General features: G+C 41.2%; 1 protein-coding gene across 1 annotated transcript in view; it reads left to right on the forward strand.

The window, feature by feature from the left end:
* PPFIA2 (PTPRF interacting protein alpha 2) overlaps nt 1-24,364 on the forward strand; it is a gene marked incomplete at its 5' end in the record, with an annotated part of 484,274 nt that overhangs the window by 456,456 nt on the left and 3,454 nt on the right. The window contains 5 exons of the mRNA XM_082256724.1: nt 1,925-2,022; nt 5,008-5,183; nt 8,555-8,623; nt 18,563-18,722; nt 22,117-22,227. Of these exons, the coding sequence (XP_082112850.1) occupies nt 1,925-2,022; nt 5,008-5,183; nt 8,555-8,623; nt 18,563-18,722; nt 22,117-22,178 (565 nt within the window). The 3' untranslated portion in view covers nt 22,179-22,227. The remainder of the gene's footprint in view (nt 1-1,924; nt 2,023-5,007; nt 5,184-8,554; nt 8,624-18,562; nt 18,723-22,116; nt 22,228-24,364) is intronic.

Consider the following 24,364-nt stretch of genomic DNA (forward strand, 5'->3'; position numbering starts at 1 on the left):
AGCCCCTTACCATAGAGAAAAGAGGTTAAGGGTGGATAATCAGCCCAGTAGTGTCTTGGGAATTCAGGGAGGTCACCGTGAAATAATCAGATAGTAAGTGTGGCCTCTTACCGGATCGCTCAAACCAAAAGGCGACTGTCTCACTGATCTTTCGGTGTCTCAACCCAATCCCGGTCCACTCTTGTTCTGGGTGTTACTCTCCGCACAGGTGAGGGCTTCCACGTGTATCTCACAGAAACAGAATCAGACCATAGCGCTCCTCTGTGACGCGTTTCCACTAAACAGTCACCTACGGAAATATTTCCGTAGACGACAGTTTAGTGGAAACGCGTCACAGAGGAGCGCCGCATCATCATTGCAAGTTGCCGAGGACCGCACTGCAGGCGGCCACGGCCTCTCCAATATCGGTATCGGTTTCCTGTGTCCATTAGTTAACATCTAACTGTAAGTGCATTGGATACTTTTGTTTTAATAAATTGTCAAAGGTACTGCGCTATGGTCTGATTCTGTTTCTGTGAGATACACGTGGAAGCCCTCACCTGTGCGGAGAGTAACACCCAGAACAAGAGTGGACCGGGATTGGGTTGAGACACCGAAAGATCAGTGAGACAGTCGCCTTTTGGTTTGAGCGATCCGGTAAGAGGCCACACTTACTATCTGATTATTTCACGGTGACCTCCCTGAATTCCCAAGACACTACTGGGCTGATTATCCATCCTTAACCTCTTTTCTCTATGGTAAGGGGCTAATCCCCACAAAGGTGGTGGAACCCATCTGCACCCCACGGATCTAGAGGAACCCACAGAGTGGATTTTACTTTAGCCTGTGAGGGGACGATTGGGACTTTATGCACTTTTATATGTATATGGACTATACACTGAGGTGGCAACCATTGAAATATTGGACACTTTTTCTTTGAATTACTTGTGCACTTTGTTGGTTTATGTTGGTATCACATTATCCATTTATCATCACCTATTCACCATAACACACCCAAGTATATGCACCAGGGTGCATAGTATTTACTGTACACCCGTTCAAGTGCACATCAATTTTGGAAACACATCACAGGTATATGGGGGACACTCATTATAGTGTCACACCTTTTCCTGATTTGTGACACCAGTGAATTTTAGCGCACCTGATTTCTTTTCTACCCATAAGCATGATAGCCTGGTATAGGAGTAGCAGAAGTTGTAGTGACCAGAAGCTCCTTCATAATGGAGGGACAGGTAGCCTATTAACTGTATATTGCAGGAAGTAGGAGCCCCTAATAATGCAGAGAGCAGAAGCCCCTTCATGATGCAAGGAGCAGAAGCCCCTTTATGATGCAGGGAGCAGAAGCCCCTTCATGATGCAGGGAGCAGAAGTCCGTTCATGATGCAGGGAGCAGAAGCCCCTTCATGATGCAGGGAGCAGAAGTCCATTCATAATGCAGGGACCAGAAGCCATTTCATAGTACAGGAACTAGGAGCTCCTTCATAATGCAGGAACCAGTAGCTCCTTTATAATGCAAGAAGCTGGGACCCCTTCATAATGCAGGGACCAGGAGGCCCTTTCATAATGCAGGGACCAGGAAGTCCTTTCATAATGCAGGGAGTAGGAACCCAAGCTACCACAGTTCATTTGACCACAGTGTTCTGGTAGCACTGTTATAGCTGAATGGATGGAAGATGTTTTATAAATAACAAATGGATGCAGTACTGTGAATGCTGTTTTAGCTTAATGGATATGGAAAGTCCTCATAACAATGGAATTTAAATTACATCAGTTTTTATAAATCTGAACAATACAATAGATTTTTTGTAATAACTTTGCACCCTACAATAAGTATTGTATAAGAACATTTTGATTTTTACACTAAATCATCTGTCTTGCAGCCTAGAAATGTAACACTCCTAAAACCATTTTTTTACATTTACAGAACAAGTCTACAGTACGGAATTATGTGCTTAAAAAAGTTGAATTATGACAGGAAAGAACTGGAGAGGAGAAGAGAAGTAAGCCAGCATGAAATAAAAGGTAATCTATTTGTTTTAGGGAATGTCTGCGATAGTGAAGCATAGAGTATCTCCTGCCTGTGTATATATCCAATATCAGAAATTGTACAATAGAATGTAATATTCACTAGGGCTGCGTAACACTTTGTATTCTTATAGAGAAGGTTTTTAATGTCAGTAAATATATGATGTTAAATAATGCTTCAATATGAAGAGGTGTAGTGATTATTTACATATCCCAGAGACTATGCAATGAAACACATTTTTTTATGTTAACAGTTTTGTAGCTGCAATGATCATGTATACATGATACATTGCCATGGGTAGCACTTCTGTACAGAAGACTAGGTTGGCAACTTATGACTGTTTTTGGGGCCTCTTAAGAAGCTCTGTATTAAGTTCTACACATTAACTGGTTTCCATGACTTTCATTGCTAATTTTACTCAGTAAAGAAAGCAGGAATAGTTATATAATTTAGGATCTTTTTTGAAAAAAAGGCCTTTGTAACATAAATCGAAGATAACTGGGTAAGAATGTTATGAGCAATAATTTCCAAAAAACAACAATATCTCTCCTGCACTCGAGTGGTATGCGGGAAGGTGAATCTTCTAGGCGGTTTTATGACACAAATGAAGTGGTCTTGCTGCCCCCCTCAGGACCAAGGGTATCCAAAACGCACTACAAGAAAACAACAAGAGAAGGGCGCACCGACCTTGTGCATTACCACTTAAAAGTTTATTAAAATCAAAGAAGGGTAGCGTACAATATACTCACAAACGTAGCATATGAACAAGCATATAGGAAATGGGCACCGCTCGCTTCCAGGACACTTCTCTACTGCTGGATAGCGTGATGGCGTCCTCAAAACCTGATGTGGCTTACGCGTTTCGAGGGAGGACACTGCAGTGGCGATTTTGGCTCTGAGGAAGAGGGTCCTCCCTCGAAACGCGTAAGCCACATCAGGTTTTGAGGACGCCATCACGCTATCCAGCAGTAGAGAAGTGTCCTGGAAGCGAGCGGTGCCCATTTCCTATATGCTTGTTCGTATGCTACGTTTGTGAGTATATTGTACGCTACCCTTCTTTGCTTTTAATAAACTTTTAAGTGGTAATGCACAAGGTCGGTGCACCCTTCTCTTGTTGTTTTCTTGTTATGAGCAATACCCTCTGATAAGTATACTCCATTGCTGTTGTGGGCTTACATTTTTGAGACCCTTTCCAGTCAGTTTTTGGATCCCTAAACGAATAAGAAATTAGTAAAAACTTACTGAACTAATTTAGAACAGATGTTCATTTTTTTAAAGTGTTGGAACCCAGCAATTTTTTAGATTTTTTTCATTAATGTATGCACTAGTGCAGAGGTCTCCAAACATTCTAAATAAAGATACAGTTTACTGTCCTTCAAGCTTTGGGGGCCGGACTGTGACTGGTGGGATTAGAAAATGTCCTAGTGTGGGAGCAAATGTACCTCATCATTGATGTCAGTGGGGTAAATAGTGAGTCATCATTGGTATCAGTGGCAGGAACTATGCCACATTGCTGGTGTCAGTGGCATGGATAGTACCCCATTGTTAGTGTCAGTTGATTAAATAGTGAATGGAATAATGCCCCATCATTGATGTCAGTTTGCTGGAATTATACCCCATTGTTGGTGTACGTGGGAAGAATGGTTCCTTGTATCATTGGCAGTAATTCTGGCCTATTATTGGTGTTAATGGGAGGAATAGTTTCTTGTACAAGTGGGAGAAATAGTGTCCCAAGGGCCGGATAAAGGCATGCAAAGGACCACATCCAGCCTCCAAGCCGCAGTTTGGAGACCAGTGCACTATTGTATAAGGTGGCTTTAGAATACTGCACTAAAAGAAGTTTCATTGACCTTGAAATCTTTGTGTTACTAAAGCTTTTTACATTTGCCTAATTATGTGTGTTATCTGTCGTGCAAGATTTCTGGTACCTAAAAAGTAGACAGTGGTCCTTTTTAGGCTCCATTCGCACTTGTAGGACTCCAAAGTTGCGCCGACTTTGGAGTGCAACTTTGGTGCAACTTTGATGCAACTTTGGATGGGTGCAACTTGGACACAACTTTGATCAGTGATAATGGACAACTGTTGAACACAAGTTGCATTGTGTAACAATCAGGTACGACTTTCATGAAACTTTTGAGGGTTAACATTGAAGTCTTTGGCCCTCATGTTGCATAAACAATGGAACAAAATGGTGCATGAGCTGCTTTGAAGTTGCTGCAACTTTAAGTTGTGCATATATGAATGGGTATCATTGGAAAACATGGGGAACGACTTGTCAAGTAATAGGCTGCGACCTGGTTTTTATCAGAAATCCCAAATGAAAACACTGCTGTTGGGCTGCAAACATCCAGCCAATAAAAAGCATTTTCCTTCAGGTGTGGTCTCAGGTAGCTTGAGCTTAACTGAAAAAAGGATTGGATAGCTGGTATCCAATGTGTGTGGGCAACACAGGTGTAAACATCTTCTGATTAAATGTTCCACTATACTTAAAGGAAACCTTTCTGTGAGAGTCATGGAGGCTGCCATTGCTACTTCTCATTCTGGAAATGTTTCCTAGCTACCCTGTTTACCCTCTTGCTTCAATAGTTTATGTCCCTTACCAGAATAAAGCCCAAAAATAAGGATGTCTACCTTCTTCATTTATGAACACTTATTTGGGTCAGTGACTCAAAACAAATTCAGCTCATTTGGTCAGTGCAATAGCCAGACAGCTAGCATCTTCAGAATGGGATTGACCATAAGATCCCTACCTCTCACTGGAAAGTTTTGCTATAAACCTTAATCTAAATTGAGTACATTTTATTTCACTGCAAGCTCAAAACCACTAAAGGGAAAAAGAAAAACTTTCTTTTTAGAAAGATTGCCAGTTTTGCCTGCAGATAAAGTTAAGGAATGATTTATTTATGAAGGTGGCTTAATAAGAGAGAGATTTTGAAATGATGATTAATAGGCTGACACTGCAATGTGTTTTCCTGTTCTAGATGTGCTGGTTTGGAGCAATGACCGAGTAATCCGTTGGATCCAGGCAATAGGTCTAAGGGATTATGCAAACAGCATTCTAGAAAGTGGTGTGCATGGCTCGCTCATTGCTCTGGATGAAAACTTTGATTACACCAGTTTGGCACTGTTATTACAAATCCCAACACAAAATACTCAGGTAAGTTGGCCAGTAGTAGCTGCCTTTTCTAATGTTATTTGAGCTATAGTATATGGGCATTTTTAGTTATGGTATTACGTAATTGAAATTTGCTTTGCACTCAGTTGCCAACTTTGTAAACAAACTGAGCTGTCTCGATGGGATTACACGTTGCTTAGTTTCTTATTCATGTGACGTGTACACTACAAAAAAGATAACGCTAAAATGCTCAAGCCCAATTATTTTTAGAAATTTATATTTCAAAGTATATTGTACATATATTATCAAAGGACAAAATACAATTAGAAAACAAACAAACAAACAAACAAACAAACAAATAAACAAGACAGACCCTTCATACACTGTATGTCTATGATATCAATTAATCAGCGTACCACAGTCACTTGTAAGGGGAATCTTACTTAGCCCACAGGCACATTGAGCCAATTTGACATTTACTATTGCCGGCAATGGCACTGTCTGAATCCGTGGAGCGCCGACTTTGCGGCACCGCACCGATTCCCAAAAGTAGTTTCTGCATGACTTTTAGGGACTTTGGGGGGGGGGGGGGGGCGATTTCAATAGACATCTATGCAAGAACCCCCACAGGTGTCTGTCAAATCGCCCCTGAAGTTGGACTGAAATGCCGGAGTTGTGCCGAAAACTCCAACGACGTTACTGCCGGTGAGTGTACACCAGGAATAAATAGAGATATCGACCACTTGGTGTTTTCTCAGAACACCGGCAGCCTTTACACTCCGGTACACACAATAATGAGTGGACATTGTTAGTCCGGTCACTATTTATCGCCACCTAGGAGGTGGCCATGTTTTTGGTTACTAGCAAACAATCTCCACTCATTATAGCATGTACAGGAGTGTATACGCTGCTGCCTGTTCTGTGAAAACACCAAGTTTTCGAAATCTCCAAATATTCATGATGTACAGTCACTGGAAGTGACGTAATTGGAGTTCTCGGCAAGTTGGCGTTTTCAGCAGAACACCGGTTTGAAATAGTACGAGTTTAGCTGAACTTGCATGATTTCAAACCCGCCCTCAGTGTGAATCTAGGCTTACTCTGTATCTGGATCTTGTTAGTAGTAATAAGAATAATAATAATAATAATAATAATATGCACCTGAGCCAAAAGCAGCAGCGCAATCCCTAAAAAAACTGAAAAACAGTGTGTAATCAATGAATATATGCATAAAAAAGCATATGTGCAATAAATAAATAAATAAAATTAATGACAATGCACATATATACATAGATCAAGGCCATTTTAACCCATATGAGGTGATATTGCCCTTACATGGGTTTCTCCTGCTATCAATATCACAGTGCTGTGCTAATCAAAATATGTACAGTATATCATCACTATTCTGTGTAATAAAAACAATTGATAAAGAAGATAAATCCATATGCAAATAAGATATTGTATGCAATATTAACAATAGTGTCACAAAAATAACAAATCAAGTCAATTCACCATACAGTAGCGAAAAAAAGATCCATAATATTAATCTCAGTGCAAAAATCAATGTGCAAAGATGAAAAAAAGAGCCAGATGCTCTACATAGCGAAAAACCATACACTTCCTTGCTTTCCATTGTCCAGTTCCAGTGTTTAATGTGTGGTGTGCAAGCTTCCCCTGATGTTGTGACGAAACACGTGGGGCAGAGTTGACGCTGTAAGGTCACCATGCATGCACAAATGAAGAAGCGATCCTCACCCACTCTTGGGAGTATTCTGATCAATTTTTTTTAATAGATGGTTGTATGCTTTGTGGAGCGTCTGTCTCTTTTTTATGTTTCCTATATGATCCTGTAAATTGTAAGACCAAGTTGTCTACTGGGGAGAAGATGTAAGATCCTGGGTTCATCTGTTTTGACAAATGGTTGCATCAACCTAAGTGCTTTATTTCTCTGATTCAGGGGGTCATAGCTTTATGAATCTATTTCATCTTCGTACATTGATTTTTGAACTGAGATTATTATTATGAGACTTTTTTTTTCACTATTGTATGCTGAATGGACTGGTTTTGTTATTTTTGTGACACTATTGTTAATATTGTATACAATATATATTTTTTTGAATATTGATTTATCTTCACTTTTATCTTTATCAACTGTTATTACTGCACAGATCATATACATGCAGCATGCTTTTTTTCTTTGCTCCGTAACCATTTATATTTAGCGGTGTGCTAGCTGCTTTTCTTTTTGATTGGACCGTAAGAGCACTCAGTATCACATAAACACATGCAGGGTTTTTGTTGTTGACTTTGATTGTTTTATCTACAAGTCATTTTAAAAAGGACATTTCCCAAATAGTTTTGGGCTTGAGCTGACTTTTGGTTGAAGTAGCTTTTGTGTAGTAGATTGGGTAATGTGAGCTTTCAGGTTGTTTGCTAGCAGTTATGGAAGTCTTGCTGTGTCAGGAACACATGATCATAGACTGATGCCAATATGTGAGCCACACCTGCTGATTTACCACATCAAACACACATGTAGCTCACCATATCCAACACACATTCAGGTGGAGATCCAGGCACTGAAGATAAAATAACACTACAAGTAGAAAAAACATTGAAAAGTAGAGCACCTCATTCACTTACTGGTACGGGATTATTTTACCTTGGTTGACAGTCTTTTGTTCCTGAAATTTTGGCTATAAGCATGTTTTTAGCATTTGGCCTCTTTCCATGCTCCTTATTAGCAGGGCCGGGACAAGTGGTTGGGCAGAAGGGGTCGCTGCCCTGGGCGCAGGGCATATTGTAGGGATGGGGGCGCCACAGGTTCCATCTACTATAAGGCTGAAAAGAGTAGGGACAGTGGCATCACTAATTCTGTCAGCCCAGCGCTGGAAGCGGCAAGGAGAGGAGGAGGTGCGGGCTGTGCTCCCTCTTCTCCTCATTAGCTCACACATAATGAAGGGGGGAGGGGAAATTTGGCATCTTTGCCCTGGGCACTGAATGACCTTGTCTTGGCACTGCTTATTAGACTTCTGAACTAAGACAGATCTAAGATGTGTAATGAAACCAGCTCCTGCTTTCTGAATACTGGCACTGTTTATCTGTTAAACACCTACGATAGACTGTGAAGTAGGGCTGAGATGGACTCCTTATGTTCTTTTTTTCTCCTGGAGCATATGGGTCTGCTTCACAGGCCTCTGAACCTGAAAGGGTGATGATCACTGGCTGGGTCTGTGCAGACCAGAGCAATGGAGCCTACTTTATTGCATCTGAGGTCTATATTTTAACTGGGAAGTTTCATGAGAAGTGTGAGGGTGAGGCCAAATACCAAGTATATTAGCTAAGCATGTATCTTTTAAGGTATCAGTAAATGCATATTTGTGTTATTATAACTGAACCCTGACTGTTTTAATTTCCAGGCTAGACAAATTCTGGAAAGAGAGTACAATAATCTGTTGGCATTAGGAACCGAGAGACGTCTTGATGAGGTAAACCATACTACTATAGCCTGTGTTTGACAATTTTAAATTGTGACAAAGCAATGTTTTGAAAACAATCCTCTCTCGCTATTCATCTACAATCCTTCTGTGACTGAGAACTAATGAAGACAAAGCTTTGTCGTCATGTAGAGTTTACTTTGTTCTGCACTGTGTGGAACAATTTAAAACAATTTTACATTACTCATAATTACCCCGTTACTATTGTTTCCTTTACACTGAAAACTTACTTTAGAAAATTTTACATTTTCATCCTTTTTTCTAAGTCGTTTTGTGGGTTTCTGTAATGCTAGCCATACATGGTTCAAATCTTCCTGTTGAACCAGCTGAGATTTGAACTGCTAATGGGCAGGCTGAATGTACTGAGTTGATTGATCAATCAACTTAGGTACAACCAGCCTGCCGAATTCTCTTGCGATGATCCCTAGTGGCTGCTATAGCCACTAGCGATAATCACTGTCTTCTCCAGGCGGGGACAGCTTCCCCCCCCCGCCGGGAGAAGACAGTTACTGATTCCCCTGTCAGCACTGTCTTTGTTGATGAGGAAATTGTGCAAATTTCTTTCCTGCAACCCATGGTTGCAGAAAATAAATTTGCACTGTGTATGGCCAGCCTAAGCCCACTTTTACAACAGACCACGCTGGTGTTATATTACAGAAGATGAGTTTATCATACTTTGTTCAGTTACAAAGTGCCAGTAAACTGAACTCATTTACTTTTCTGATCACAAGATAAACTTCTGTTGGAAACCATACAGAAGTATTGATCCCAGTAAAAAATAGACCATTCCCTATAAAGTCCTCATTTTCTTGAACGTAGTACCAATGGAGGAATTATTGTTCATAAAGCTGATGAAGTTGTTGATTTTCATTTACTTTTTGGTTTTCTTTTTCTTTATTTTTTTTTTATTTCCTCCTGGTATTGTACGCTTTAGAAGAAGGTGTGCTTTGAGGAGTGATTTCTGTATTCCAATGCAGGCTGACATTCTATGTATACATAAAAATATAAACACTGCAAACTCTAAATATACCCATGCATTCTGAGTCTAAAATGTAAGGACAGCAAAGTTGATCCTCCTATCCATCAGCAAATAAGCTGGGACCAAACCATGTATAATGAAATACATGTTTTAACAGCAAGCAAGAAGATATGCATACACCAGAAAATAGTGAACAACAAATGACCCATACCTAAAAAGCCTAAGTAACAGAAATCTAACAAGCTAATCATATAATGTATACAAATGAGGGACACAGGTAATAGGGAATACCAGGGATGCAAGGAAGGGGAGGAATAAGGACTGGACACAGGAACAAGGGGAGGAAGTGTAAGGCAGCAAGGTACAGAATGCACGCTAGAGCAAGAGTATTCAGAATATGGCAGCAAGAAAGGCAATCCAAACACAGACGCAAGGTGTGTTAGTAGAGACAGGCTTAAGTACCCTCCCAGCACCTGGAGCCAGGTGGAGCTGATTGCAGGAACCTGCTGAGAGACATCTGCTGGTGGACACAAGAATTGTAGCTTTCCACTCAGGGAAGCACAGTGCCACCAGCAGGTGAACCAGGTCCTGACTGTTCCCCACCTTAAGGAGCAGCCTCTGGATGCTCCACCGTGCCCCATTGCTGGTCTCAGGAGGCTGACTGAGAACCCTGCCGCCAGGGTCCGGAAGCTGACTAAATACTCTGCCACCGGGGTCCGAAAACTGGCTGGGCTCCATGCTGGTCAGATGCCTGAGAAGGCACAACACGAAAAGCTTACAATTCCTTAGTGCAGCATACCTCCCACTGCTGGGATTCTGAAGACAACATGAAGGCTTAACACTGGAGTACTTTGTCCAAACAGGTACCCCATCACTACTGGGCCTTCCCTATTGAGGAAGCTAGAGACTGCCATGTGTTTTAACTGCCTCTCAGATCTACTCAGGGCATATGTTACCCGACCCAGGTCCCAGAATGCACCTGGGATTGCAGAGATATCGGCTAAGTCAGGACAAGATTTAAATGGAACTCTGCCCTTACCTAGAAGAGCTTTACTACTGGGGCTCCAATAGCGGGTGCAGCTCTTAACTTCCAAGTGGGTATCTGGACCTCCCGGCTTTGGAGCAACAGGAGCAAGTGGCTGCAAAAGAAACTCAGGACAGGCAACTTTAGGGATCTCAGACCAGACAAATAACCCATGCAAGCTACATGAAAAGGGAAACCCAGAAGCCCTAGACCCTTCAGCAGGCAGGGGCTGAACCCAGTTAACAGAGTCTGACTGGGTAAGTGCCCGGGGATTAGCATAGTCCAAAAGGGCAGCTGGCAGCAGGATGCATGGCAAGGGACAGCAGGTTACCTATGGCAGGCATGGCAGAGGACAGAAGGTTACCAGCAGAAGGCATGACAGAGGGAAGCAGCAGCAGGCATGACAGAGGACAGCAGGGCACCAGTGGTAGGCAAAGTAGAGGACAGCAGGGCACCAGCGGCAGGCATGGCAGAGGACAGCAGGGCACCAGCAGCAGTCATGGCAGAGGACAGCAGGTGACCAGTGACAGGGGTAGCAGAGGACAGCCAGTCAGCAGCAGCAGGCATGGCAGAGAATAGCAGGGCACCAACAGCAGACTGCACACCTTTTGCAGGCAGCATAGAGGCAGACTGCACCCCATCAGGAGGCAGCATAGAGGCAGGCTTAACCCCATTGGAAGGTAGCATAAAGGCAGGCTGAACCCCATTGCAAGCAGCATAGCTGCAGACCAAACCCTATCAGCAAGCAGCATGGAGAAAGAATGGACCCCATCAGCAGGCATCATGGAGGAAGAATGGACCCTATTGGCAGGCAGCATGGAGGAAGAATGGACACTATTTGCAGGCAGCATGGAAGAAGAATGGACGCCATCGACAGACAGCATGGAGGAACAATGGACCCCCTCAGCAGGCAGTCTGGAGGAAGAATGAACCCAATCAGCAGGCAGCATGGAATCTGGAATAGTGGCTGGATTTTTTTTTTTTGTTTAAATACTGCAGTCCTGCAAGCAGTTGCATGGTGCTGACCAGAGTGTACTGCTGACAGAAAAGTAGTAACAGTACTGGGGAGCATAGAGGGAGGAGTAACAGAAGTAGAGGAAGAAGTCTGAAAGGTTGCTATGGGTAAAGGTACTGCAGGGGGAGCCTTCAGTGGATTACATGCGGGGGAAGTGTGGTTATTGATAGCAGGGTATTGATCTACAGGAGGCAAAGAACACTCCTGGGGATAGTATTCCTGATGAGGCTTGTAGCAGAAGCTGAACCAAGGTCAGTTTGCATTTCCCTTGCTTGACTAAAGAGTGCACAGTAGAGAAAGGAACATGTACAATTTTCCAGCAGCCATCCCAGAAAAACATCACGGCCCTGAGAGGTAAGCGGAAATAACAATTCAGAACAGACATAAACCAAAGGCTGTATTTCACTAAGTGAAAACCTTCCCTTATCAACCAAAACATGCTGTCAGAATGCTTCCCAACAGTTCTTTACCAGTGAGATCCTGCCAAAATCTTAATTTCCTAATGCAAGTTGCACACGACAAATAGCTCCCCACACTCCTTGTGCCGTTACAGAAAACATTAGGCCCAAGCACTGTCGCATGACAGAGTAGCAGCACTGCTCCCCTAGTATCTCTTATAATTTGACACGGGGGATTTTGGTGCCAGCTTCAACAGAGGAAGAAGCAGTAAAGGGGGCGGTGGCAAGCTGATTGTGAGTGAGTCAGGTCACCCACACACTATCACTGTCTCTTTGCCCTGAATAGTTGAGGAAAGTGGAAAAATAGCATTGGATCTGTAGGGTTATTTAACTGGCTTGGCCATCCTAATGTATTGATGTATTGATGTGAAGGATCTGATTCCCGGGCAGGCACCCCAGAGTATCTCCACAGTCTCTCTGGCTTGTAGTGTAATGTAACAAAAAATGAAATTAAAGCCCCACACCACTGCTAAAACGTCTAACTATATTCCAATAGAAGTCTGGAGGACAATCCAAAAAAGGAAGCCTCAAGCTTGATTGAAACAATGTGAAAACATTTAGAAGCAAATTGAATATACAATGGTATTTTTCCAGTGCGAATGATAAGCAAAGGCCTTTCAGCAGCTTGATTTTAGTATAGTCAAAACAGCCTCGTAGTCCCATTTGCCCAGTATGAATGTACATACAGTATCACAAAAGCTTTGTACATTTTCTATAAACACACCCCTTGGTGTATATAAACCCTAACAATGAACTTATTCTATTTTCTCCCTTGTGATCTGTTAAATATACTATTAAAAGAGTTTTGTTATATCTGTTAGATAAGTCACAAAACACCTGTCAATCATGTCCGAAATTTGTCAGCTGATGACTTCCCGTGGTCTACTCTTATCGGTTAACATTGTTCCTAGCCCTTTGTGTGGACTACAAAACACTGTATCCCTATGCTATAAAGAAGAGAAGAAGGTGAGGTGTTCTGCAGTCCAAAGGTGACAACTCTGCTTCTCTATATATACAGTGAGGGTTGATATTCTAGGACAAGACGTGTATTACAGGTAGGATCACCAGTTTAAAATAAAGGGAAAAAAGCCTGAAAAGGCAAAATAAATGCACCACATCTAAGGACTGGTAGTCTGCAATATATTAGGTTTATGTTCTTGGATTTGAAAATGGTTTAAAATCATTGGTTTTTGGTGATGGTCACTTAAAAAGTAACTCTGTAAATTAAGCAGACCTCATGCTGCCTCCCATAGTGCATTCTGGCAATAACTTTCAAGGACTCATGCACATGGTTGACCACAGACCAGAAGCCTGCACAAATCTGATACAGGTTGATATTGTCCGTTGTTGTTGGCATAATTGCACATGGAGAAGTTACCTGTAATTAGGGACTAATGTGCACCCCTAGACGCGAGACTTCCTGCCACAGATGCTCAGAAGCACTTGGACATACCCACTGTAGAAATGCCCTGCTAGGGCGGTGTATGCCCCAATGGGCATAAGCCTTATTATAGGAATTACATGACCAAAGAGATGAGAGCTTGATAAATGGGTATGTCTAAGAAACATTGGTGTTATGTATGGTTAACTTCAGCTCTTTAGATATGTGGGTATTATAGTTTTATAGAACTGGTACTTGAAACTCTAATCCTATCGGAAACACGTGCACGCCAAAAAAACTGCTTAACAATCTTTGCAAAAGTTTCTATATTTTATTAGTGAAATTTCTGTTCAGTACTTCATATTTGTGCCCATGTGCTCAGGTATAATGAAAAAAAAGACTGTTCTGCGTTAATCAGTAATGAAAAACTGGCAACCTTCCAAAACCTGCTCTAGTACTCTTCTGGGACTGAGGGGATAGGAAACATCATTTTTTTTTTCCTTTTTTTCTTTATTGGGGATTTAATTGAAGGTAAAGTTTAGAATAATACCAAAGCAGTACTTCTATATTACTGCTGGCATACTTGGCACCACCAGTACTTTTGGGAGGTTCACAGGCAAATGTGTGTCAGTGGTGCTAACAGCAAAAAGAAAAGACCTACAATTCAATCAGTTACTATGCCCTGAATTTTATAACCTTTCTCACAACCTGGATTCTCCTGTGCCTTTTACATGTACAGTGTTTTCTTATACACTACTGGTATGCTCATCAGCTAGCGTTCTTCAGTTGTGTCTTTTCTTTCTTAGAACTTTACTTACCCAGAAAAATAAATTGGGTAGCAGGAAGGTTTTTTATTGAAGAGACCTGCTATATCTCTTTTGCCATAAAAGCTTCCTACTTGCCTGCTAGGAAACCTCTCTAGTGTGTGTACTCTGAGCTATGTATGTCAGTGTAAAATCTTGGCATGCCTTGGGCACCAGGATTTATTAACCTCCAGTGTACATGCACGGGAGTTATGTATACAGCCAGCCAAGCAGGCTAAAAAAAACCATATCCAGAAAAAAACAGAAGGTGTTGGTGCTGAAATGGAAGCAAGTTTAGTAGTGCACACTAGTGTGTGTATGTATTGTGACACGTTGGAGTTTCTTAGCTCAATGGTAGTATCAAAATCGTGAGTTTACTCCAAACCAGATATAATGTTCTGGGCTTTCCTGCCCACTTTTTTTTTAAATGAACATCAAAATTCACACAGGTATGTCTTCCCACGCAGGGGGTTCTCACTATCACTGCAAAATATAACATTTAGCCTCCTGGCTCTCTTGTAGCAGCTTTACTGTTCCAAGTACCTCTTCAGATTGCCTCCTCAACTTTAGTGTCTTTGTTTTGGTCCACTTGACCGTGAAACACGTCCTAGCATTTATACACAGACACTGCACCTCAGCTCTGTGTCTTCCTTACAGCTTCCTAGCTGTTCTGGCCCCTCTTGGTCTATCTCTGTACAACTTCATTGCTTCTTCTGTCCCACATGGACTCTATCTTGTCCCTTCTGGACTTTCTCTCTTGTCCCTCCTGGACTTAGATGCCCAATAGCATCTCACACAGCTCCCATCACACACACACTGACCCTCAGGAGGATGGAGCTCTGAGCTCTATCCCTGGCTCTAATATAAATGCAGCACACACCTGCATCATTAGTGGGGCTTTTCCTCACAAAACCTGGAGTAAACCACCACCCTGATACAATATATATATATATATATATATATATATATATATATATATATATATATATATATATATACATACATACACACACAGTATCTCACAAAAGTGAGTACACCCCTCACATTTTTGTAAATATTTTATTATATATTTTCATATGACAGCACTGAAGAAATTACACTTTGCTACAATGTAAAGTAGTGAGTATACAGCTTGTCTAATAGTGTAAATTTGCTGTCCCTTAAAATAACTCAACACACAGCCATTAAGTAAAAATGTCCAAATTAGAGCCCAAAGTGTCAATATTTTGTGTGGCCACCATTATTTTCCAGCACTGCCTTAATACCCTTGGGCATGGAGTTCACCAGAGCTTCACAGGTTGCCACTGGAGTCTTCTTCCATTCCTCCATGATGACATCACAGAGCTGGTGGATGTTAGAGACCTTGCGCTTCCTTTGGAGGATGCCCCACAGATGCTCAATAGGGTTTAGGTCTGGAGGCATGCTTGGCCAGTCCATCGCCTTTACCCTCAGTTTATTTAGCAAGGCAGTGGTCGCCTTGGAGGTGTGTTTGGGGTCGATATGTTGGAATAATCCCCTGCGGCCAGTCTCCGAAGGGAGGGGGGATCATGCTCTGCTTCAGTATGTCACAGTATATGTTGGCATTCATGGTTCCCTCAATGAACTGTAGCTCCCCAGTGCTGGAAGCACTCATGCAGTCCCAGACTCTGACACTCTCACCACCATCCTTGACTGTGGACAAGAAACACTTGTCTTTGTACTCCTCACCTGGTTCCAGCGACACACGCTTGACACCCTCTGAACCAAATATGTTTATCTTGGTCTAATCAGACCACAGGACATGGTTCCAGTAATCCATGTCCTTAGTCTGCTTGTCTTCAGCAAACTGTTTGGGGGCTTTCTTGTGCACCATCTTTACTTACTGTCCCATAGCCAAAAATTTGAGGAAAATCCAAAGTGGGGGAATCCCTGGTTGTTATCCCGGTGTGTCCTCATTGGAAGATTTCTCTTCTCTTCCTGTTTTGGTGTTAACCCAAAAATTTTCTTTAATTTCAAGTAAAAATACTACGAGCATTCGGCAGGTGGAGGCTCGGCAGTGTACATGTATGTTGCTGGCTTTTTTCCAGGTTTGGGACATGCATGTGCAAGCCCCTGCTGACTTGTGCTGCGATTCCATACAGCACGTGTTTGACAGAAGATTTCAGCCAATGATTTCCACTGAAACCTGCTAATTGGCTGTATCCAATCAAACACAGAGTTCTGTGTTTACAAACACACAGAACTCTGTGTACAGAGAACAATGATCTGGCTGTTTATTCTCCCTGATAAGCAGGAAGAAAAAACAACCATATTAGTAAGTAAAAGCAGCACACATTACATACATTACACTTGTTAGGCACACATTTAATCCCTTGATTGTCCCTTAATGTTAACCCCTTCCCAGCCAGTGTCCTTAGTACAGTGTCATTGTAATCTCTGATTATTAGTGTTACTAATGATGTCATTGTCAACTAGTCACTCTCACAGCTAGTCTCTATTAGCACCAGATTTTCTGCCACACTATCACAATCAAGAGTTGTTGATCACAGCCATTACAGTGTAGTGTCTATAACTGCATAAATTCCAGTATATGAATCATAGTTTGTAGATGCTATACATTTCACACAAACCAATTAAAATACATTTAGTGTTTTTTTTTTTTTTACTAAAGACGTAGCAGAGCACATTTTGGCCTAAATATTTGAAACAAATATCTTTTTTATTTTTATTGGATTTGTTTTAGAACAGAAAGTAGAAAATATTTTTTTTTCCAAATTTTCGATCTTTTTTCGTTTAAATAATAATAAATTATAAACTCAGTGGTGATCAAATGTCACCAAAACGAAGCTCTCTTTGTGTGAAAAAAAAACTATTTAAATTTAATTTGCGTACAGTGTTGCATGACTGCGCAATTGCCAGTTAAATTAGTACAATGCGTAATAGCAAAAAAATGCCCAGGTCATTAAAGCGGTAAAACCCTCCGGAGGTCAAGTGGTTGTAAAGCCTCAAAATGTTTCACCTTAATGCATTCTATGCATTAAGGTGAAAAACCTATGCTACATTTCCCCCAGACCCCCCCCCCCTTTTTCTTACCCAGCGATGCGCACAAGCGCAACGACTCCAGCTGCTGTCTCTCTCCTCATTGGACAGATTGATAGCAGCAGGAGCCATTGGCTCCTGCTGCTATCAATCAAATCCAGTAACATGGGAGTGGGGGGGGGGTGGCCAAATCCCACTTTCTGTCAATGAACACAGCAGCAGGACTTGGGAGCAAGCCCACACAGGTGCCCCCAGGGAGGCGGCTTTCCATGGGGGTACCCGTTAAAGAGGACAGGCCTAGAGCACCGGCAGGGCACCCACGAAGAAGAGGTTCAGGGCTGCTCTGTGCAAAACGATTGCACTGGGCAGGTAAGTATAGGCATGTTTGTTATTTTTATAAAAAAAAACTAGGGTTTACAACCGCTTTATGTAGCCTGTATTAAAGGGTTATTAAAATAGAAGTTGTTTTTACAAGCAGTGTGGAATTTTAGAGAAACAGTCAATTAATTTGTAAAATGTAACACAAATCCTTTGTAATTTCCCCTGAAAGAAAAAAAAAAATGAGTATGCAAATTAAACTCAGGCACCCAAAGAGGTGCCTGGAAATACTTTTGCTGTCTTTAGAGCATCTTGGAACCCCCCAAAAAATAGGGAATTCTGTTATGCAGATTTTGACTTAACCTCATGAAAACATTTGGTCTCAACCTTTGGGCCTTCCAATTGAATGAGTGTACTGGTTGACTTTACTGATAAATATCAATGTGCAGGAAATGGGAGGGATGGGGCCAAGCAGCCCCACGGCATTCCAGCATTCATGGAATAAAGTCAATATTATGGCCTTTTATATTATAGAAAGCATTATCGTGTGACTCCATTTATGTATGTGTTGAGTTGCTTCAGAGAGATAGTCTGCTATTATGGCAAGCATGGCATGCTAAAATGCCCATGTATACATTGTTCCACTCATTTATCCATGCATTGATAGTTACTACTTTGTTACTATAGTTATTGATCATGTAGCAATATGTAGGTACAGCAGAGATTCACCTAGGAATCAGTTTTATTAATAAACTCTAGCATTTTTTAAAAAATGCATTTGTACCAGATATCTTTTGGACAATTAGTTATGCTTGCTAGTATAACAAAAACTGAAAATATTCTCTTCTTGTGTGATGAATGCTTAAAAGCAATGAAAATAGGCAGAATAGAACTGCTGCTCTTCTCTATAATTTGGCATGTTTTGTATTTTCAGACTGATGACAAAAACTTTAGACGTGGGCCCTCCTGGAGGAGGCAATTTCCACCACGCGAGGTCCATGGAATCAGCATGATGCCGGGCTCTTCAGAAACACTGCCAGCAGGATTCAGATTAACAACAACATCCGGACACTCACGAAAAATGACAACAGATGGTACTGCTTTATTTTTAGCTTTGCTTACAGCAATAGGTCATACTATTCTGTAGAAGTGCATTAAAATGATGATTGAGTCAAAATAACACCCTATTGCATGTGCACAGGACTGACAACTGAAAACAAAAAATGAGATGTGCTTTTTATGTGATAAATGGCGCAGTATTTGTATGAATTGTATTTATGCAAATACAATCATTCCTTTGTATTGTGTAGTTAGCAAAATAATACTATAAAACAGATTTCAGTTTTTTTCCCAGGCAGCTATGAAGGTATGGAAGCCTGATTCTAATGGGTAATCCCTGTAGTTTTTATAAAATCCATGCCAATAAAGTATAATAAAATAACAAAATAAAGGAACTACAATTGCTGACCTTATAAGTGCTTTTAACCCTCCTCTTATGTTAGCTTTCTGTTACTATCCATGATGTTAATGGGTCGGTTTTGACCCGTGTCTTAAATCAGCCATAAAATACCCTCTGAACAATTATTTATCATCCAATTTGTTTCTTACCTCTTGGTTACCTTGTTAGGCTTCTTTATCCTTGAAAAGATTCGTTTTAATAATTTTGGTGTGACCCCTTAGACCAGGGGTCTTCAAACTATGGCCCTCCAGATGTTCAGGAACTACAATGCCCATCATGCCTAGACACATCTGTGAATGTCAGATTTTACAATGCCTCATGGGTTGTGTAGTTCTGCAACAGCTGGAGGGCCGTAGTTTGAGGATCCCTGCCTTAGACCTTTCTTTTGATAGCATACCTCTCATTTTCAAGTTTAAAAAATGGTAAAAAAAAGTCAGCAACTATGAAATGTATTGGTCCTATGTTTCGTCACTTTATTTAGAGAAGCAGACAAGCAGGCAAAGAGATAGGCCCCTCCCTAACTACAGCTCACAGGGTTGAGAGGTGATTGGCTGTCAGTGTTACTAAGCAGAGAGAGTGTTTATGATTTCAGTTTTGGCACTTATTAGTGTCCTAAAATCCTATATTATAACTGGGTCAGAATTGACCCTAACACCATAAACGTCTTAATTTTCACCACAGTATTTTATAATTTAGTGAAAAGGATTCTTTTTCTATTACATTGTTTAAATAGAGGTTCCTGACAAAGTAAAAAAATCTTGATGCAATAAACAAATTTATGTGATACTTATAGACATTCAAAACCTGAAAACGGGTCGGTTCTGACCCTAACATAAGAGGAGGGTTAAACACATGCCAGTTTTAAGGTTGCCAGACTCTCAGACTGAGAGTAACAAGTACTCAGACAGTAAGAACTCCTAACCTCCATACTTGTTCCAGGTCCGTCAATCACAAGGCAGTAAACCAATGATGATATCCCCTATATATTTCTAAACCTCTTCCTGTTGGCTATTACTGCCATGATCTGCCCCAGTTCAGATCCACATTCTATGACACACAGTTTACACCTAAATACTCAAAAGGCAAATTGAGGAAGTTTGTGATTAAGACATTACATGTTTTCCAAGTTCCCCTTGTTCCTGCTCTCCCCTAAGAGTGTTTTTGGAGATCCATTTGCAGTTGTATTAAGAGACCGATCTGTTCAGATGGTATCCTTTTGATTTTAATATATCTGGCTTACAATTTGTCCCCAAAATACTTTTTTTTTTATTGAAGACAAACCTTTTTAAATCAGTATTATTGTAACATTCATAGTGTTTAACACATTTTCAGAAACACACCTGACTTACAAGGTTTGGGGTCTGCTTCTGTACAGTTGGCATCAATGATATGTTGCTCTTCAGGGTGGTTCACACCGGATGCAGTCCAGGGCGGTTGTATTCTGCACCAAAAATGCATGTACATTGTTTAACATGGACTCCAATGGCCCTAGTTCCCACCAGTGCAATGCGTTCCGGGGCAGTCAACAAAAGTAGACCATGGTGCATTTTTTCTGTATGGAACAAATCTGAAACGTGGCAAAAAATACATAAAAAATGCACCAGAATTGCACATGTCCTCAATTGAAATGCAGAGAAAAAAAGAGGGAAAAAACGCACCAGAACACATTCAAGAATGTACCAGAACATATCAAAAACATGCATGCAGAAACACATCCGGAACACAGAAATTGTGGTGTGAACCAGCCCGTAAAGTATGAGACAGTAACAAATGCAAAGCTCAATGACACTACTGAAATTGCGTGGAATTAAGACCTCTTTCACATGGGCAGACTCAAATAGACCATCCATTGCCCTCTATGGTGCGTAGGGTTGCCACCTCAAGCAGGAGACATTATTTACACAGGTTCTGAGGTTAATATAATGCAGATAAGGCATCAAGTGATTTTGATTACCACCTTAATCAACCACAGAATCTGTGTAAGTATTGTGTGTCCTGGTTTAAAGGGATGAGGTGGCAACCCTAATGGAGCGGCGGGTGTCAACGGACACGTGTCCATTGACACTCGCTGACATCCGATCCTGTTCGCTAAAAACAGACGCATGGGGATCCATTTCCCATTTATATAGCAGATTGGAATGGATGGGCTTCGGGTCTAAACGGACAGGTGATCTGTTTACATCCGACCCCCATAGAGCACAGCGGGTTGTGTCTGTGTCCGCTGTGCATAAGTGGACACAGACAAACCATTCCCCTGCTCAGCGGGGATTAGCAGACAGATTCCCCACTGAACAGTGGAGTTCAGCCCATGTGAAAGGGGCCTTATTGTTTAAAACCTGCACAAAATGAACAGCCACAATTATGACATTTCTTGGTCATGTGTGATAAATCATAGACACGGTGTGGTTGACTTACTAAAACTGGAGAGTGCAAAATCTTGTACAATCAGCTTCTCACTTCAGCTTGTTCAATTAAGCTTTGACAATAAAACCTGGAATCTGATTGGCTATCATGCAAAGCTGCACCAGATTTTGCACCCTCCAGTTTTACTAAATCAACCCCAGTGTATCTTACGCTATAGAAAGCCCATCACAGTCCATGATTTCACATTTGGGGACAGGCCTTTCACAATTCATGATGAGAATTTGTAATGCTTTAATTCACCAAGGCCTCTTTAGGACTCTTGGTAGAAGAGGGTTGCATACTTTAATATAACAGTGGACTCTTTGGGAAGGACCTTAGCTATACATAATATACAATATATTGTTATGTCAGGGCTGCAAACTACTAAACATGGATTATCCAGGTATGAGGAGCAAAAAACATTTAACCCTAAGTACACTTATGGATCTATGCAGATTGGTAGTCTTTGTAAAGAAAAGGTGCATACAAGAATAAATCTTTATCATATAGTATATTTGGCCTAATTTGAGAGCAAGTTATTTGAAAACCAGTTTGTGCTAAGTAGTAATAGATGGTTGGGATGAATTATGTTCAGTTACTGAACATATATATTTGCATTTTCTTAGCAGCTGCTCCTTCCGCAATGCAGAGACTAGACAGCTCCACAGTCCGGACATACTCATGTTGACAACACTTTAAACAAAAAAACAAAACAAAGAGCAAAGCACTGACTTACAGTAAGTAATGTGTTTTATTATTTCTGTTCTAAAAGCCATTGTTGCCAAGTATAAGCAAGCATATTCACAAAATGGTCATTTACCACTGTGGATGATGACAGATGAATCTACAGATTAGTGGCTTTCACTGCTGGTTAACCCTGGCTCATGCCAAGTTCCCAGCTGCAGATTATACCACCTTAAGGCTTGGTTCACACTAGTGCAATTTCAGATGAGACATGATTCACATGACAATTGTTTTTAATGGTGCCTGTTTCCATCAGTGCAGTGCGATTTTGAAAAAGGGTCCTGTGCTACTTTGGTGCGATTCCAGCCCCATAGAATATGCAAACTGCATTTAAGTTGTATCACATAATCACACTGAAATTCTGATCACAATCTGATTGCAGCAGTGTGAGCCTTGCTAAAGTACAACTTAAGTCAGAAAATTACGACCACTTCAGGCTGGCCTCTTTTGCAGGTCTAGCTATGTGAAAAATTAAAAATAAGTGCCTATACTGTTTAACTACTTTCCCTCCGTAAGGTTTACACCTCTTTATGACCAGGCCTTTTTTTTGCGATATGGCCAATGCGTTAATTTAACTGACAGTTGTGCACAAATGGAGCTTTCTTTTGGTGGTATTTGATCACTTCTGTGCTTTTTATTTTTTGGGCTATAAGCAAAAAAAAGACAATTTTGAAGAAAAAAAAATATATTTTTTACATTCTGCTATAAAATATATCTAGTAAAAAAAATTGAATTTCTTCATAAAATTAGGCCATTATGTACTGTATTCTGCTGCATGTTTTTGTTAAAAAAAATCCCAAAAAATTGATTGGTTTGCACAAAAGTTATAGCATCTACAAACTATGGGATAGATTTATGGAATTTTAATTTTTTTTACTAGTATTGGCGGTGACTGCGACACTGCAGCGGACAAATTGGACACTGAGCAACACTTTTTGGGGACCAGTGACACTAATACAGTGATCAGTGCTAAAAATATGCACTGTATCTGTACCAATGACACTGACTGGGAAGGGGTTAACATCAGGGGAGATCAAGGGGTCAGCTGTATGCCTAACCTGTGTTTGTGTACACTGTGTGAGATGCTTGTACTCTAGGAAGGCAGAGATCTGTGTTCCTGCTTTGCAGAAACACAGGGTTACAACCTTCCCTTCTGACAGACTGCCGTTCTGCCTGGGTTCTAAATGATCGGCGGGGTCCCAGTGGACATCACGTCCACCAGCCCCGCTGATTGGCTCTGGCTGTGCTCAATCACAGCAGGAGCGGGTCAATGGACGGATATGCGTGTGTGCCCCAGACCCGGAAGTGCAGGATCACATACAGGTACGTATACCTGCCCAGGAGAGCTGCCTTGCCACCACAGTATGTGGTCGGCAAGTGGGTAAAATCCAGTTATACACTGTCTCACCCTGCTCTGCACATGCTCAGTTGCTCTCCATTTTTGGCATTGTTGTAAAAATCAGAGCCACTAGAGGCCAATCTGCTGAACATTTACTGCTGTTCAGGGGCTCTAGGCTTCAGTAAAATGGCAGCCTCCAGCAAGACGAAACAGGATCAATGCAGGAGGCGATTTATAGCACATACTAATTTTGGTAGCATAATTATTAATATGGAATGTATATTCCTTGCTAAAGAACGTTCTTTTTTTTAAGTTGTTATGTGTAAAAATTCAGCTTAAATTGAAGTCATTTAGTTCATCTTGAGTGTATAGGAAGTCGAGGGGAACCACTGTTTCCTGGCTCAGTGTTGCAGCATTCTGTGTCGCCTGTCTGCTTAGGAGTCGACAAAATATCATTTTTGTTGATGCTACAACTGATTTATTGCCCAAAGATGGAGGCAGATAACGGAAATAGGAAAAAATTAAGCTAGCTGTAATGATGTCATGTGTGCACCATCTCTGGCTACTGCATTGTTGGTTACACCTCTTCATTTTACTCTGGCAGCAGTCTCCTGATGGTGAACATCCAGTGTTAAAACTGCAGTGTACACCAATCACTGTCGTGCGCTCAGCAACTCCTCTATTCATAAAAATATAAAACAAAAAAAAAGTTAGCGCTAAACTATTGGGGTATATATAGCTGCTAGCAAAAAAGGCAATATACTCAATCCTTCTTGTGATAAATAAACATA

The sequence above is a fragment of the Pelophylax lessonae genome, assembly GCF_965119305.1.
Source record: "Pelophylax lessonae genome assembly, chromosome: 4".
NCBI classification, from domain to species: Eukaryota; Metazoa; Chordata; class Amphibia; order Anura; family Ranidae; genus Pelophylax; species Pelophylax lessonae.